The sequence below is a fragment of the Myodes glareolus genome, chromosome 3, assembly GCF_982192425.1.
Source record: "Myodes glareolus chromosome 3, mMyoGla1.1, whole genome shotgun sequence".
Lineage (NCBI taxonomy): Eukaryota > Metazoa > Chordata > Mammalia > Rodentia > Cricetidae > Myodes > Myodes glareolus.
In genome coordinates this window covers 124,970,017-124,984,976 of record NC_142028.1, presented here as the reverse complement: position 1 = coordinate 124,984,976, position 14,960 = coordinate 124,970,017, and the positions used below count along the sequence as shown (strand labels likewise).

At 37.0% G+C, this 14,960-nt stretch overlaps 1 protein-coding gene across 4 annotated transcripts in view; it reads right to left on the bottom strand.

Moving 5' to 3' along the window:
• Window positions 1-14,960, bottom strand: part of Astn2 (astrotactin 2) — a 979,028-nt gene that overhangs the window by 550,679 nt on the left and 413,389 nt on the right. For all 4 annotated transcript variants that reach the window (XM_048459341.3, XM_085686116.2, XM_085686117.2 and 1 more), the window contains one exon: window positions 12,272-12,439. In XM_048459341.3, the coding sequence (XP_048315298.3) occupies window positions 12,272-12,439 (168 nt within the window). The remainder of the gene's footprint in view (window positions 1-12,271; window positions 12,440-14,960) is intronic.

Below are 14,960 nucleotides of genomic sequence, written 5' to 3'. Positions count from 1 at the left end.
ATTTTCTATTCTCATCAGTGCCTTTATCCTGCTTTCATTAAGATTCTTCATAAATATCCACTGACTGTTAAATAAGCAAATATATGACTGAATAAAAAACACCCAAAGAGTTATTCATTGTTGCTGTCAAAGTACTGGATCAAATTCCTTAAATAGATAATATGCTATCTTTTTTTCCTAAATATATTAATATAGAAAATGTCTTAGGGTTCCCAAACAATAGGGTTGTGAGTTTAAACTCCTTTTTTCACAGCTTAATGTTGAAATTAATCAGCATGGCCATGTTTCAATAAAACTTCATTTATACGAAATACCATTTAGTCAGTGGGATATAGTTTGCAGACTCTGCAATGCGATGGTGAACCCCATTGTACACAGTGCCTCCAATGGTATTGTTGTTAGAAAAACATTTTCAATGAAAGGAAACGTGTACCAAAATACAGTTATTCTTCCGTAGGGCTAAGTAAACTTGCTGCAGCAGTGGCCCTGCTGTAGATCCAAGTTCTCCTGCATGGCAGTCACTGGCCACATGTGGCTATGCAGCATCTCAAACATGGAAATGGAGTCAATGAGCTGAATCTTTAATGAATTTGCATTTTAATTTAAGTACCATTTTTGTCTACTAGCTACCATCACACAGCGGAACTCTATCATAATCATTCTCCTGATTCATGACACATCTTTGGCATCCTTTCTCACGACTTTAACAGTCCTTTGTTAGGGCCAGAATCATGGTAACTGAGCTTTTCTTTGGGATCCCATAATGTTTGTTTCATTCAGTTCATGCTTTTATCACAGCTGTAACAATAAAGTTTGCTTTGGTTTACATTCAAGGCTTATGTGCTAAGTGCTTAATGCACTTTATCTAGCTTAATCCTCACAATAAGCCTCCAAGGGCTGTTTATCTTATTACTTCTGTTTCATTGGAAGGAAAAACAGGAGTACAGGAAGGGTCCCCAAAGCATCCCAGTATTGCAGATGACTGTAGAGGGGCTAGGGTTTGCCTCCTGGATAAGCAGAAGTACAGCACACATTCTAGATCTCAATGTAGAAACTCATGTGGGAACCAATTTTCTAGGTGTCTGAGCTGTGTGTTCTCCAAGATCAAGAGTTTCTGGTCATCTTTGTTCAATAACCTTTAAAGCTAGAGATCAACACAACATTTATTTTCCACAAGAACTTTAATGTAGCCAGGCAGTAGATGTGGGATTCCCTCTGTATGCTGTGATTACCATTAATGAATAAAGAAAGCTGGCTTAAGCCTATAGTAGGGCAGAACAAGGTAGGCAGGAAAAACTAAATTGAATGTTGAAAGAAAGAAGGTGGAATCAAGAGATGCCATGTAGCAGTCACCAAGAACAGACATGCCAGAACCTTGCCAGTAAGCCACAGCCACGAGGCGATACACAGATTAATAGAAATAAGTTAAATTAAGAGTTAAAGTAAGAGTTAGCCAATAAGAAGCTAGAGATAATGGGCCAATCAACGATTTAACTAATACAGTTTCTGTGTGGTTATTTCGGGGCTGAGCAGCCAGGAACAATTTAGTGGCCTCTCACAACAGGCAGTGGTGCCACATGAAGCAGAGGCAGGTGGATCTCTGTGACTCTGAGGCCAACCTAGTCTACAGAGTGAGTCCAATACAGGCTCCAAAGCTACACAGAGAAACACTATCTCAAAAAAAAAAACCCAAAAAGTGAGCTCTGGAGAAAAAGTGTTCAAGAATATACCATAAGGTAAGAAAGAATTTCATGAGATTGGTCTCTAAATCCAGCATAACACCTTATCTGTACTAATTCCAGTATCCATTGTTAAATATTAAGGGTAAGATACATAATGACATGGATTTGGGGATAAAGCAGTGATCATGTCATTCATATATCATGCAATCCTCAGACAGCTAGTAAGTAAATATGGAATGATACAAAGAAATGCAAAATTCCAGCTTGTAATTGCACTTGATAACATGGACTTGTGGTTCAGAGAATAATCCCCGATGACAGACTTTGGGATAAACTCCAGACTCTACCACTTCACAAATGACTTCAGCTAAAAAAATAATTACATGTAATTTAATATCTTCATATGTAAAATGCTGCTAACAATACATCCTTATATCAATATAAATACATATATTTTTTCACATATAATATTTCTGAAATGAAACTTCAGCTAATAGTTTCTATTACACTTTGGTGATTTTTGGCAACATTTTTTTAATGGATGTAATACCAGTATATACATTTAGTTTTTGCTTGACTACAGTTTGATTGTATGATTGTATCTACATGATATAGCAATTAAGATATTAAGTGAGATAGCTATGAAGGACTTAGAAGAAGCTAACATACCTGGCTACTTCTACCTCAGCGTGCATGGTTCATATGCTTACTAAGCAGGAAAAACTGAGTGCTAAAGTACAGAACCCAAGAGGAATAACCTCGGCTAGAAGGGTGCTTCTTTGAGGATAGGCCATTTAAGGTGAAATGCAAGGAATAGTGAGGATGAAGGAAGTAAAGAAGAGCACATAAAATTGAAGATGATGAAAGGCACACAGTTCTATGCAGAGAGAATAGGACCTTGACAGCCCCCATCATATTAATAAGCAGAAATGACTCGCATTAGCAGATATGGGGTAATTGTCTCTCTCAAGCACGGATTAACCACCGTCACCTATTTCCAAACTTTTGTTAATAAACCCTTGACTATAAAGTCCTACCAATATATTTAGATGACAGGTTTTAGTATTTTAAGTATCAGGGCATAAACAATTGTCAGCAGTGGAATAAAATTTCTGATGTACTTGGATAAAATTAAATGCTATCTAATTTAAACGTTGAAAGATTGTATATGTACCATTACTTCTTTAGTCTCTTCAAAATGGCTGTCAGAGACAGTGAAGGTAGCCTTCTTATTTGCTACTTGGCGATGTGAGACTTAACACCTTTCACAATATCTTTCAAGTTCACGGCAACATTGTCTTGACTTTCAGCGACACTAGGAAGTTCCCTATAAGGAAAACTTTTACAGCTTCTTTTGTAGAACACTGTAACCTTCTTGTCCTCAATTTTTGAACAGTCAAGCTTGTTGTATGCTGTTGCAGCTTCTCTAAAATTTCATGACCTCATCTTTGACCCAGATCACCTTTTTTAACAGACCACAATCCTCTTGCACAACATAACATTTCACAATGCTTTCAACCCAAATATAGTAAGAGAACCAAGTAGAAATATAAAATAGTTTCTCTACAGTTCACCAATGTTGTAAGAGATCCATCTCTTAGTTCTGGCTCTTCACTCCTCACTTGTCCTTAAACACTGGTCCTTTTATTTTTTCAACTCAACTTATTCTATAAGTTTTGTCCAAAGGATTCATTCATGTCTACCTCTGAGAATTCTCTGCAAATACCAACTGAAGTGAAAATGCTATGATGGCTCTGTTTTTCTCATTGTTAAACAAATTCTTTTGCACAATATTTTATAAAAAATGGTAGTTTGTCATTCAGTCTTGGCTAAAATTCCAGTAGTGATGTTTAGCAAATATATAAACAAGCTACCTTAAAATAGAAATTTGTATATGGGAAATGAAAGTAATAGCTATTTGGAAGTATACTTATGAAGATTGAAATAATTTTTTGTAATCTCACAATGGTGCTCTCACAAATTCTGACATGGTCACTTTAATATTTGTGTATCTCATGATGGCTCACCAAAACTTACCATTTTTATTTTCTTAACTGTGTGTCTGTCCATTGTCAATCACCCCCATCTGCCATACCCAAATAATGAACCTGAACCAAATGGATTGATCTGAAGAATTTAAAAAGTCTTTATACCAAATTCATTTAATTATATGCAAACAAAATAATTGTGACAGTTGTTTCAATGCTTTTGTTGAAAATGATTTTAAAAACTTGTTCCATTATTTGCACACCTAAATAAAAAGTTAACAATAATCACTAATTATGCTTTCAACAAATGGTGTTTGATTAAGAATCTAATGAAGCTCAGCAACAAAGAAAGGTGAGTTGGAGAGCATTATATATTCTGAGGATCAGAGAGATGCTTCACGGAGGATTAGCCAGTGGACTAATTTTAAACTCAAGGACATATCTGCCTTTATTTGAGTTCAGGGGAAAACTGGACATGCCCTGAAGAAGGATGCTTTAAAGAAATCTCACAATATCTCCAAATTGAGAAATAGATGGTTATTTAATTAGGGGTAAACTCACAAAACAGAATCCTCTCCTGGAATGGAGTACAGAATCCGAATCCCATAGCCAGAAAAGTGGCCAGATGCATGCTCTACATAAGCATAGATAGTATAAGAGGCCACGCTCCAGTGGGTGGGTAACTACTGTCTATAGAATTTCCTATAGCAATGCCTACCTTATGTCAAGTGATTTTCAGAAGAAATTTAGTGTGTTATATTTGTAGTAAAGGCAGACACAATTTAGCCACAATATCTTCAGCAACCCTCTATCAAGTGCTCTCCGTGGTGCTGATGCCTAATTTATCATCTACTTCTCACCAAAACAACATAATCCTCTAGCAACTGGAACTTGAATTCCACCCCTTCTAACTATTAAAATATCCATCCATCTATTAGATACATTCTAATGTTGTTGAATGTTCATAAATTCAAGATAAAAAAATTGTAGGTTCAGGAACTCTTTCATTTTGATACAGCAATTAATAAGAAGAATAAAATTTTATTTTATTTTTAAAAAACACATAACCTCTTATCCTCAGTCTGTGTCAAAAGTTACTATCCATAGTTATGTCATGGCTATTTAACTGTGTATGTCACATACACATCGTTCCACATCAATATGTTTTCTATAGGACCTACAAATCTCTATGCTGCCATCACCTTTAAAATCAGGAACCTTCACCATCTTTGAGAAGTCTTGTACTTTACAGTTTTATAAAGTCCTCTGATGCCCTTTGAACTTAATTAACATAGGGCTCAACAAATAATCTAAACACTCTATAGACATTAGAAATGTTAGGTACAATTGGAGACCACTGTATGATATAACTACACACACTATATTCTCATTTAAGATGCTATTTCAAATGAAAAGTAGCTGTTGAAGACATGAAAATAAACTAGATGTGATAGTGGAATATGAGTAAAATTCATCTCAATTGTGCTAAGGAAATTTCATTTTCCATAAATGCCATCTATAAATCATTTTAATCACACTTATTCTCTAAGTTATTAGTGATCAGAGGTCATAGAAACAAGAATGCCAAGCTGGAAAGTATTTAGGAGTTATTTAGTATTATAATTTGTATCATGCCACTAATTTACCGAGTGAAAATGGCAAAGTTGCTGGGTCTTTGTGTCCCCGGTTCTCCTCATTAGATCAGATAACATGATGTCTAGGGACTGTTATTGCGTTAAAATACATTCCCACTCAATGCTTTGCTAAAGACAAAGGCTCTAAAGTTCATAGTGTACAGCATAGTCAAGGGCAAGTGACAAATCTGTGTCAAGGAGCAGCATTATGATTTGGAATCTGTGATGTGTTTCAATGTGGGGGATTAAAAACTTTATAAGGATTAAGTAAAAGGTCAATTTTAAGTTTCCTTTTGATAATATATGCTAACTTGAGAAGGTAAAATTATCTCTTGTTCCTTTATAATCTAATGCTGTTTATGAAACCAAGTGTTTCATGAAGATACTATAAAGAACTCATTACAAAAATAAGAGTAACATAAATGAGTGCTCTCATTCATGAGGTACTTCATTACTTCAAAGCTAAGTTTTATTTTCCTTCTTGTCTTAATGAATGATAAGCATTAGGAATTGTTCTCATATTTTATAGTTACAATGAAGGAATCTCTTATAGGCTAAGTGACTGAGCCACACACAATCCTACAAATAGACAAAGAAGTCAAGATCTGTGATAGGTTCTGACTCAGGCATACAGTACAGTTCTGCTCTGGTTTTCCAAATGCTTGAACAAAACTGGCTAACCAGATGAGAAGAATGACTATATGACTAAATAATTAGTCTTCTGCAATTACTTGGTCTATTAGGCAGTTTTTATATCTTTTATATATAAAATTCAACATTCCACATAGGTGTAAAATTTCAACAAAGTTGTTCAATCAAAAAATCATTGCCAATAAGAATGTTCTTGAGTGTCTAGTTGTGGCCTTGGGTTGCCTTCTGTCTTCAGAGAGATGAAGAGTGAGAACTGTCTATTACGGAAAGGAGTATAATGCCATGCTTTGGTGATATGTTCAGATCTAGAAAAAGCATTTTATTATCTCAGTACTCGTCTAGTCTGTTGGCATCCCACCCAGTGTTGTGGGAGTAAATGCTTACTGATCGGCTTTCTTAAGAAAATAAAGCTTTAACTTGTGGTGCTTACCAGATTTTTTGGCTTAAATATACTCATACTATTCAACTTCCAGGACCATCATGTGATATCATTGAACAAATAGTTGGGCATATTTACTAACAGTGACTTTCATGAGCCAACATGAACTGTTTCCAGTGCATCTAGCTTCCCACTCCATGGTCATTTCTGTACGAGGTACTACATGTTGAAATCCCTGAACAAATGAAGCTGATCTTGGCAATATCATACAGCTAAGAAAATATATTCTCTCTTCTTCTTCTTCTTCTTCTTCTTCTTCTTCTTCTTCTTCTTCTTCTTCTTCTTCTTCTTCTTCTTCTTCTCTCTCTCTCTCTCTCTCTCTCTCTCTCTCTTCTTTTTTCTCTTTCTTCACACACACACACACACACACACACACACACTCACTCTCTACATATAGCATCTTTCTTATTATGTCTCCTTTCTCTGTCACTTGAAAGGAATGATCCTTATTATCAAGATTTTAATATAAACTCTGAGACATGATGTCCAAAATTTGTCTCCATGATGACTTTGCTCAGATCCATGAATTGATTCGCAGAAGAGGGTAGTTCTTTAGTTTCCAAATTATGACCATATTATTGTTTTTATTGAGAATTTCATACATGCTGTGTTTTGGTAGAAATCTATTCCCAAACCGTTTTCTAATTCTTTTTCTATCCCTCTGCACACTTATTCTTCCCAACTTTTCTGCTCCCTTTCTTAAACCTACTGAGTCTACTTCACACTGTCTGTGTGTGCACAGCTTCTTTAAAGGAAGCTAGGCCACCCACTTCTTCCAGATCATAAAATGAACATTCACAGGGCTTGGGGAGTAGTTTAATTATTTCACAGTTACTCCCAAATTGTCATTCTTGATGGAATTCAGTTAACTGAGTAGTCAGTCCAGAAGTTTTTTTTTTTTTTTTTTTTTTGGCAAGTTAGATGTCCATGAATGGTTGAAGTTAAATATGGGGATAACTTTCCCTATTTCAGTGTCTAATCACCTTACTGAAATCTGGTGTTTATTTTCAAAATCATTAGGTACTTCAATAATGTAATTTATTACCAATCAAATTTGGAGTGCTAGGACTAGTACTAAGGACTTTATGCATCCTAGTCATATGGTCCACCACTGAGCTACATATCCAGGCAGGATAAGCATCTTATGAGTTTGTTTCATATTATTTGCCCAATATGTGCTCCGCTTCTTCTTTATTCCCTTGTCTCCACATACATCCAGAATATTTCTAGATGCTAGTTCAACTCCACTATTCTGTACTCTCTGTGTCTTTACACCTTCTTCTTCCTATTTTAATGCTGAGCTCTCTGCTAAGCACTCTCCTTATGCACAATCCCCAGTGATTCTTCAAGACTGAACTAAAAGGTCGTCTTTCTCTCAGTACGTCTCCTGAAATCCTGTCTCCAATACATTTCTCACTGTTCTCCAGGAAGGAAGCACTTAGTTAGTGCATTTTTCTTGATTTATGGCACACTATGTTTTTTATAATAGCTATATTATCGTATTCTTTTTATCCCTTTAAGAATGTAAAATCCACAAAGAAAAGATCACTATCCAATATATCTGTAATTTCCCATTGCCCCTAACACAGTGACTTATAAGATAAGGAATTAAGGAATTCTAGCTTGAATTGATTCTAATGAATCAATTTTGTGGAATTGAGTCAAAGCTCACAAAAGTATATTTAGTTCTCATTTTTTGACTTCTCACTTACATATACTCCTATCTCTTTATACCTTGAGTGGTTTATAAAAGACATTACTTCGCTGGCCATTGGGCTAGGAAGGATACAGGAATAAACTACACAAAAGCTCTGGACCTATGAGCTTAAGTTGTAGGAGGTAGGGCAAATATTTAAACAATAACTGAATTTTACTGTAATCAAAGCACTCTAATAATTTATAGAACTCATTTGTCCTACTGAGAGAAAAGGAGAGGTAATTAAGTGAGCAAGGTTTCAGAAGGTTGGTGATTAAAGAATGAAAGAGACTTCAGCTGGCAAGAGTACCTTCTGTCATGACAGGAGACACTGAAAGGGGTGGAGCGGATGGAGGAGGAAAACTTGTGGATGAGTGTGTGTAGTGAAGACAATATAAACAATCACTCTCAGGGATTTGGTGTCTTGGGAAGATGAGAATAGATAATCCTGGTTAATGTGAATGGGTCCTGGATAGTTTTTTTGTTGTTGTTGAGCCAGTTTGCTAAACCTTGAAAACACTTATTCTGAATTCTTGTCTTGGCAGATGTGGAGGAAAGATTGTAATACTTGTATGGATGTGTTTCTTGAAGCCTTTTTCCTCTTTTTGAATATCAGGTACCACACTGAACTTTAATGACAGATTGAGGGAACACACATCTTGATTTCTATCCCCATCCCCTCACAAAATTAACACACTGGTGATAGAAACGCACAGTCTGAACAATGACCAAGCACAGCAGCAGCAACAATGGCGTTTGAAGGTATCAAAGTGTATGACAACAGGAAACAGGTTCACAATCGGGAAAGTGTTCATGAAAACAAATGATTAGAAAGCTGAGATGGTCTTCTGGGTTCTACCCATGGTTCCAGCTCTAAGATGTGTGTATGTGTGTGTAAGTGTGCATGCACATGTGTGTGTGCATGTATGTTTCTGTGTGTGTGTTTTCGGGGGAAAGAGAAGAGGAAAACTCATTTGTATAATAGTAACATACAACTTATTATTGCTATTATTATTCTATTATTTTAACCATTTATTGTTTTTAAATTTTATGTGTGGATATAACAAGTTTTTTTGTCAATTTCAACGCCATACCCTCCCTATAACTCTGTGGTATTCTCTACCACTTTCAAACTTTCTGTGTTCTCTTATGAACTCACTGAGTCCACTTAGCGCTATTAGGACGTGCATGGGAGTAGCGCCATTCACTGGAGCAAGAGCAGCCTATCAGGTGTTTCAGTCAAAGAAAATGGACTCTCTTCCAGTTTCAATTGTCTGAAGAGTCTGTAGGAGGTACAGTGATATTCCAGAGTGTACCTGGTAGAACCATGGAAAGGCTGTGAAAGGGAATCTCAACAGCTCTTGACTAGACTAAGGGAAACAGATTCAAAGTCAGATCCTGGTCCTACCCTGAAGAGAATCAATAGTCCACCTGCTGAAAGCCTCTCCTCACTTTCCAGATTTCTTTTCCTAGCCTTGGCTTCCTATTTTCCTATTTTTGGATGACAGGAACTGTCATGAACTGAACACCATTAATGAATGGCGCATTGTCCGTGTATGAAGTCGTTATTTTGAGTAAGACGGCATCACTTAGGTTTGGATTACATCTAGATGCAACTGAATAAAAATTTCAATGTCTGTTCAATACTTTCTCTTTGTGTCATGGACTTGTAGTGAATTCTTATTCTCTTATTATGGCTTCCATTTTGAACGTTAGTACATGCCTTTTCCTCTTTTTAGTTCCCTCACTCTGACAGTTTGCAGCCATTGGTCTCCTACTTCCTCAGTATGATGGCTTCACATATCTGACAGATCCACAGCTATCACGGATGCCAGGGATGATCTGGTAAAGGCAGCTGCTTGGACAGTAGACGTAGCATGCTGTACCCACATGGCTCAAGTCAGTAGGCTGAGATAAAAACCTGGATTATCTTCTCCACTAGCAGACTGGGTTCTCTGTCTTCTGGTCAGTTGCTTTAAATAATTCAAATATTGAATGATGAATTTAAAGTACCCAAGCATTATTTCTACATATACACTGCGATTGCTTAACCCTAGTATGTCTGCAAATTATTTGTAATAAGGGAAGCCAGGAAGATGACTCGACACATTATAGTCTTTTTGCTATTAATGTCTATTCAGTAAGTCTTAAAATTCATTTCCTGTTTGCCGGCATAAAGAATTTGTGCACAACTCCAAGAAGAGTCTGGAACAACTTCAAGACTGTAGGAAAATAGAAGGTTGAGACCAATGATGAGGCAGGCAGAAACTAGACGTGGATTAGACAAGAGCCACAAGATGGGAGTGGGCACCTGTCAGCATAAATACGTTTCTTGTATAAGCTATTTCAACATCATTCTATCAATTAAATGAAGTGGAGAAGGCATACTGCAAAGGGGCCACACAGGTCCCTTTCCTCAGTAGCACAGAACTGCTGCATTCATTCTCCACTTCCGTGTGATATGCAGCAGATTTCTTGAACTAATATCACAGCCTTGCTCTTTACACCTCTCTCCCAGCCCTGACCCTCACATGGCATGCCTGCCTCCAGAAAGGATGACTTGATTTGTCTCTCCATTCAGACTGGAAAATTTGTGATCATATTTGTCTGTGCTCCATTTCTCACATCCCATATCTAATAACACAGGCTGCCAAGCCTATACTGAAGTCATCCAGTATCTGTTAATATCTCACCATTTCCTTCCTTCGTCTCAGGCTCTAAGCCATTACCAACTCTTGCTTAGATTAAAGTGCTAGCATGTTTTGACATTTCAGACCTGATTCTTTACACAGAAGCTACAGTGGATCGGTTAAATTATAGATCAGAGTTCATATTCACATGCTTCTGTGTTCAGTAATATTCAAAGACTTTTCCATTTGTCTGAAGCTCCACATCATCCTAATATAAGATCTGAACTGCCTTTGCCCCAAATATGCACTTCAGACTGTTCTTCCTACTCCTTCTTTCCCCTCTAGGTGTTTTGGAATTCCTACCACTGACCTTTAAAAAACACATTTCTGAGTTCCTATTGAAGAGAATTGATGCATGCAGGGCTTTCTATTTAGAAAACTCTACAAGAGTCACATGGTTTGATATGTTCCCATTGCCAGGTACCTGTTCAAACAACACGTTCCTGAAGAGCCTTTCTGTCTACAGTTACAATCCCCCCCAGGCTGTCATTGCATAGGCTTTGACGTCTACTATCTATAATCTATCAACTCTCTGTCTCTATGTAATGTATGTAAGTTTATTTATTCCAACATTTTCCAGAAGAACTTTCTATAGGTCCTTCATAAGGGTTGTTTAAGAAGGTGATATTTAGTCATAAAGACTTCTGGAATACTTGAAATTTGGCTAATGTGACTGAGGATATGAATACTTAATGTTATTTTATTTCAATTAATTTACAATAAACAAGCATATATAGGTTTTGGCTACCATATGAGACTGTGTATATATGGTGTTCCTTTCCACAGACACTCACATACAGACTACATTAGGCAGGGAATTTGCTTTAAAAACATGCTGTAAGAAATTCTTGCTAATTAGATGTACAAATGAATACATGGAGAAATTTTCTTTATTATCATTAGATTTTAAATTTTAGTTTTTATTTCATAAATGATCATACAGAGAATTGAGATTTACTTCGGCATTTTTATATGTATGTCGCTCTACTCTGCTTGTATCCATGCCCTCTGCCCACTTTTACTGTTTCCCTTCCTTCCCCCACCCCCATCTACTTCACCCTTCTTATTCCCTGCTGTATGGTAGTCTATTATTTATTTGTTTAAACTTAACAGAAAGCATGTATGTTATTAATTCTTTTATTTTGCTAATATTTAAAGAAACAATAGTATCTTGCTGAAGAATATGGATTTAAAGGAACACAGGGCATGCACTTAGCAGTGTCTGATGACATTCAGACACTCAGTCTTGCTGAGTTTGAGCTGGATGCCCTATGTGGTCTTTTCCAACTCTGAGCTTATGTGATTTTCTAAGAATTTCCTCTTTACCAGGAAATAGCAGCACATGGTTTAAACAATTGATTGGACTGACTGACATTTACATCAAATCCCATGTCAGTGTCTCAGCAATCTCTGATTTCTGAAGTGGAATGAATGCCGATTCTCCTTAAGTCTACAACACCTTTATCTCAAGTCCCACACCTCATGACTTACCGGTTTCTGGGTCGCAGAGCTGTTCACAGGCATCTGTTGTCCTCTGTCCACAGAGATCTCTCACCCATGGGGAGGTGGCATTGATCTGGTAGTACAGGGACAGCTTGGCGGGGTTGAGCCAGTCAGAGATATCCAGGTAGCTTCCTTCACTCACCACAAAGCTGCTCCCTGTGGGTGAACAGAGAGTAACAACTACTTTCTCCTCAGTTTCAGAGTCATTGCTTGTGCTAAAGGAACAAAGAGACAAATAATCCACTCTCAGTTGTTCCAACACACTTAGCGAAGAACAGGTAAAGGACCTTTACCTGTGTCATTAAAGGGTCAAGAATCAACATGACCTAGTTCACCCAAGTGTTTAAGAGTGTGTCCTGAGGACTGGGTTTAGGTCCAGATATCACCATTTATAGATCACTGACTTTGTGAAAGTCGCTTAGTTACTCTGGCCTTGGCTGCTGAGTCTGTAAATAGAAATATTAATGAGAGCCCCTCAACTGTGAGAATGAAATAGATTGATGTAAGGTGTGTAGACAGTGCCTGAGAGGTTCTAGTAAAAATGATTAAATGTTAAATTTTCAAAAGGAAGAGTGACCATCCTTGTTACCCAGGCATCCCTTCAGAAAAGAGTGCACCAATGCTCTACAGAGCTACGTGGGTAATATCTACATGCAAGAGAAGAAATAAGGAATCAAGGCCTTTCCCCCAAGTGTGTGCTATATTTTCTGCTATTGCTTTTGTAGTACTGTGATTTGGAACAAGTGTCTCACAAATATACTTGGTGCATGCTCTACCACTGAGCTCTTCTCTCAACCCAACTTATTTTATTTTAAGGGAGAATTGTAAGATAAAAATGTAGACAATGGTAGACAAAGACATAGGGAAAATTTCAAGGAAATTCCTAGAATCTTTAAGGAAAGATACCACATATTAGCATACACATATATGTACACACACACACACACACACACACACACACACACACACAACTTGATACTGAGTTTAGTGCCACATTCCTATAATCCCAGTACTCAGAAAATGGAAGGTATTAAGTTTCAAGCCAGTAATGATTTTCAGGTCAGCCAGAGATGCAGAAGGAGACCGTGTCTCAAAAAGCAGCAAACAAACAAGCAAATGAGCTTGATGCTTGGAATTTGGTGAGTACAGGGAGAGAAGCAGGTGAGGGCCGGGACCAAGGGGCCATGTCAATCTCCACTAGAATGGTAGCTATGAATCACTTCCAGTTAGAGCTTTACACATGGGTCTAAAAGCCAGAAGAAGCTTAAATTTAAGCTTTTATTATAAACAATCCATTTTCTAACAAAGGCTTAAAGATGTTCATAGAAATTTATATAGGTCAAAAAAGCCTCTAGCTTTATAATCTATGAATTGAAATATTCCTCACTAATTTATAAGATATATCACAGATATATATATACATATATGCATGCACATACCATATATTATCATTTTCAATGTAATTATTGTATAATTATGCAGTGTTTGCATATATATATTCATACAAATTCACATATGCTCATATATACATCCAATTGGAGGAAGCAAGAAGATTCCTCAGATTGGCTACAATAATATTGTAAATAATGAATGTGTGTGTGTGTGTGTGTGTGTGTGTGAAACAATCACACAAAGCAAAGATTAAGCTTCACAGAGTAAAAAAAAATATGAGTTTGAATCGGCCTAAATAGACTTGAAGACTAGCTCTGAACTTGTGGTAGATCTATCAAGCTGCATCACAAGGAACAGAAAATTATGTCCTAAAATTAGCATTACTAAGCATTCCTATCTTGTTTGCTTCTCTTTATCATACCAGGAAACAACAATGACAACAAAAAATCTATTTTTTTCCCAGGAAAGAAATTCAGTTTTTCCCAGGGAAGAGCATCTCAGTTCTTAAGCATCCTTTGCATCAAACAGGGACTTCTGTCAGATCATATCAAACACTGTTCTTGACCTATGATTAAGCTAATATTGGATCAGAGCTTCTGCCGTAGTCAAGTGAAAAATGGTCAGAGAGATGAGGTCACATCAAACCATGTCTGGCTGCATTTAAGTGTCTGAAACCAGGAACTAATGCTTACATTCTCTAACTCACACAGACACAGACTGTTTATCATTCTATAGAAGGAGTTCCTATGTAAAGGCACAGGAGGCAACACGATTTTCGGTGTGAATGCCAGAAGCATCCATGTGAAACAGCAGGAGTAGACGAGAGGCATCAAGCTGATCTAAGGAAATGACCCCTTTTGAAGTTGGCCCTAAAGTCCTTGGCAGCTAAAGGGAAAAAAATGAGTGTGTTGGATTTCATATTTCAAAATTTTGGCAAGGAAATCTATGCAAATCTATTTGAAAAGCCACGTTTCCCCCACTGGAACAAAGCCCAAACAGAAACGTGTCGCATGGGTCCTTGAGCAAGGCACTACACATCAATATCAACTGCAGAGTTTTCTTTTAAAAAGCACAGTCATGCTGTTTAAATGGATAATTCTTGTATTTATTCCCACTAAAGACTGAGGTATGGATATTGAATTCTGTCCCAAGGCTGAGTTTGGTTAATCCTGCTGCTCCAGAAAAGCTTCATAGTGCTGTGATAAAGAGAGCAGCCAGCAAGATGTGAGTTCAGATCTTCATGTTGTTACTTCCTAGATGCATAACCTTGAGCAAGAAAGCAACT